General features: G+C 48.1%; 1 protein-coding gene across 1 annotated transcript in view; it reads left to right on the forward strand.

The window, feature by feature from the left end:
• The window catches only part of LOC107116772 (uncharacterized protein K02A2.6-like), a gene marked incomplete at its 5' end in the record, with an annotated part of 7,796 nt that extends 6,783 nt beyond the window's left edge, over positions 1-1,013 (forward strand). The window contains one exon of the mRNA XM_015418769.1: positions 960-1,013. Within this exon, the coding sequence (XP_015274255.1) occupies positions 960-1,013 (54 nt within the window). The remainder of the gene's footprint in view (positions 1-959) is intronic.
• Positions 1,014-1,271: the final 258 nt, after the last annotated feature.

The raw sequence follows: 1,271 nt of genomic DNA on the forward strand, positions 1-1,271 counted from the left end.
TCTGCCAGGACAGATCTGCGTGTGTCCCCCCCCCAAAAAAGCTAGCAATCCAAAACAGTCCAGTGGAGCCTGAGTGGTGGGTGTTGCCTTCTGACACACTTCCGGTGATGCCAGGGGTGTGTGGCATATGCAAATAAGTTATGCTAATGAGCTAGGGTTGCCAACCCCTACAGTTTGCCTCAGAATCCGGATCTCCGCAAGCTTGCAGGGAAATGCCAACTTCATGCTCTTAAAAGGGAAACGCGGCTGCTCTTAAAGGGGAAACGCCGGCTCCTGCATTTAAAAGGGAAACGCCGGCTCCTTTAAGTGCAGGGAACTGCCGTTTCTGGAGATCCAGCGCATGGGCGGGTGGGGGGCGGTGGCGGACGTCCCCAACATGACGTCATCATGTCAGGGATGCCCCACCCCCTCCAGTAATGCCGCTGGGGGTGGAAGATGGACCTGGCAACCCTATAATGAGCTCCTGCACCTCTTTTTCTATGAAATGACCCCTGTATGTATGTGTGTGTATGTGTGGAACAGTCAGCTCCCCCCAAATATCTGTGTGGTTGAGTTTGGTCCTATTGGGTGGAGCTCTTGTTTCAGTTTCCACTTTTGTATGTTAACTGTAGTTGTTGGTTGTGGGAGATGTCCCCCTGCAAATAAACAGTTGATGTTTTGAGCCGGCTTGTCCCCGCTGAATGAAACTGAGAACGGGTGCCTGAGTGGGTACTCTAACCTAGGAATCCACAGCCAAAGGGGGACATCAGCCCTGCTGAGCTCCCTGCCCTTCCCAAACTTTGCTTCCCCCCAGGGACCATCCCCAAGTCTCCAGAAATGTCCTAAGCTGAAGGTAACAACCTGATGTGTTGGAGTGCTGTGGCTACAAGAGGGCACTAGAGCAAGAAAACAAAATGAAGTTTGGTAAAAACGCCTCACATAGTACCAATAGACATGACCTTCCTCTCTTTGTTTTTTAGGCAGGGCTGCTGTGCTTTTACCAGCTTTATAGGAGACAAAAGTACAACAAATGAAGCCTCCTCCTGTATTTGTGGGATGAATTTTTGCCTGTCAGAAAAAGGTTGTAATCATAGGCATTGGTGCAAGGGTAAACTGAGAAGGGCTATTTATACTATTGATTCACAGTAACAGCCTAGATCCTTGGCTGTCATCTCCTGTTTGGTATAGCTTCACAAGCCAAATGTTTACATGTATATGTACCAAACGTCCAATAAAAGAATTTGCTTTATTAATTCTGTGTCTAGATTTTTATATACTTTAGTTATAGGCAC

This window comes from Gekko japonicus, unplaced genomic scaffold, assembly GCF_001447785.1.
Source record: "Gekko japonicus isolate JY-2015 unplaced genomic scaffold, Gekko_japonicus_V1.1 scaffold1036, whole genome shotgun sequence".
NCBI lineage: Eukaryota > Metazoa > Chordata > Lepidosauria > Squamata > Gekkonidae > Gekko > Gekko japonicus.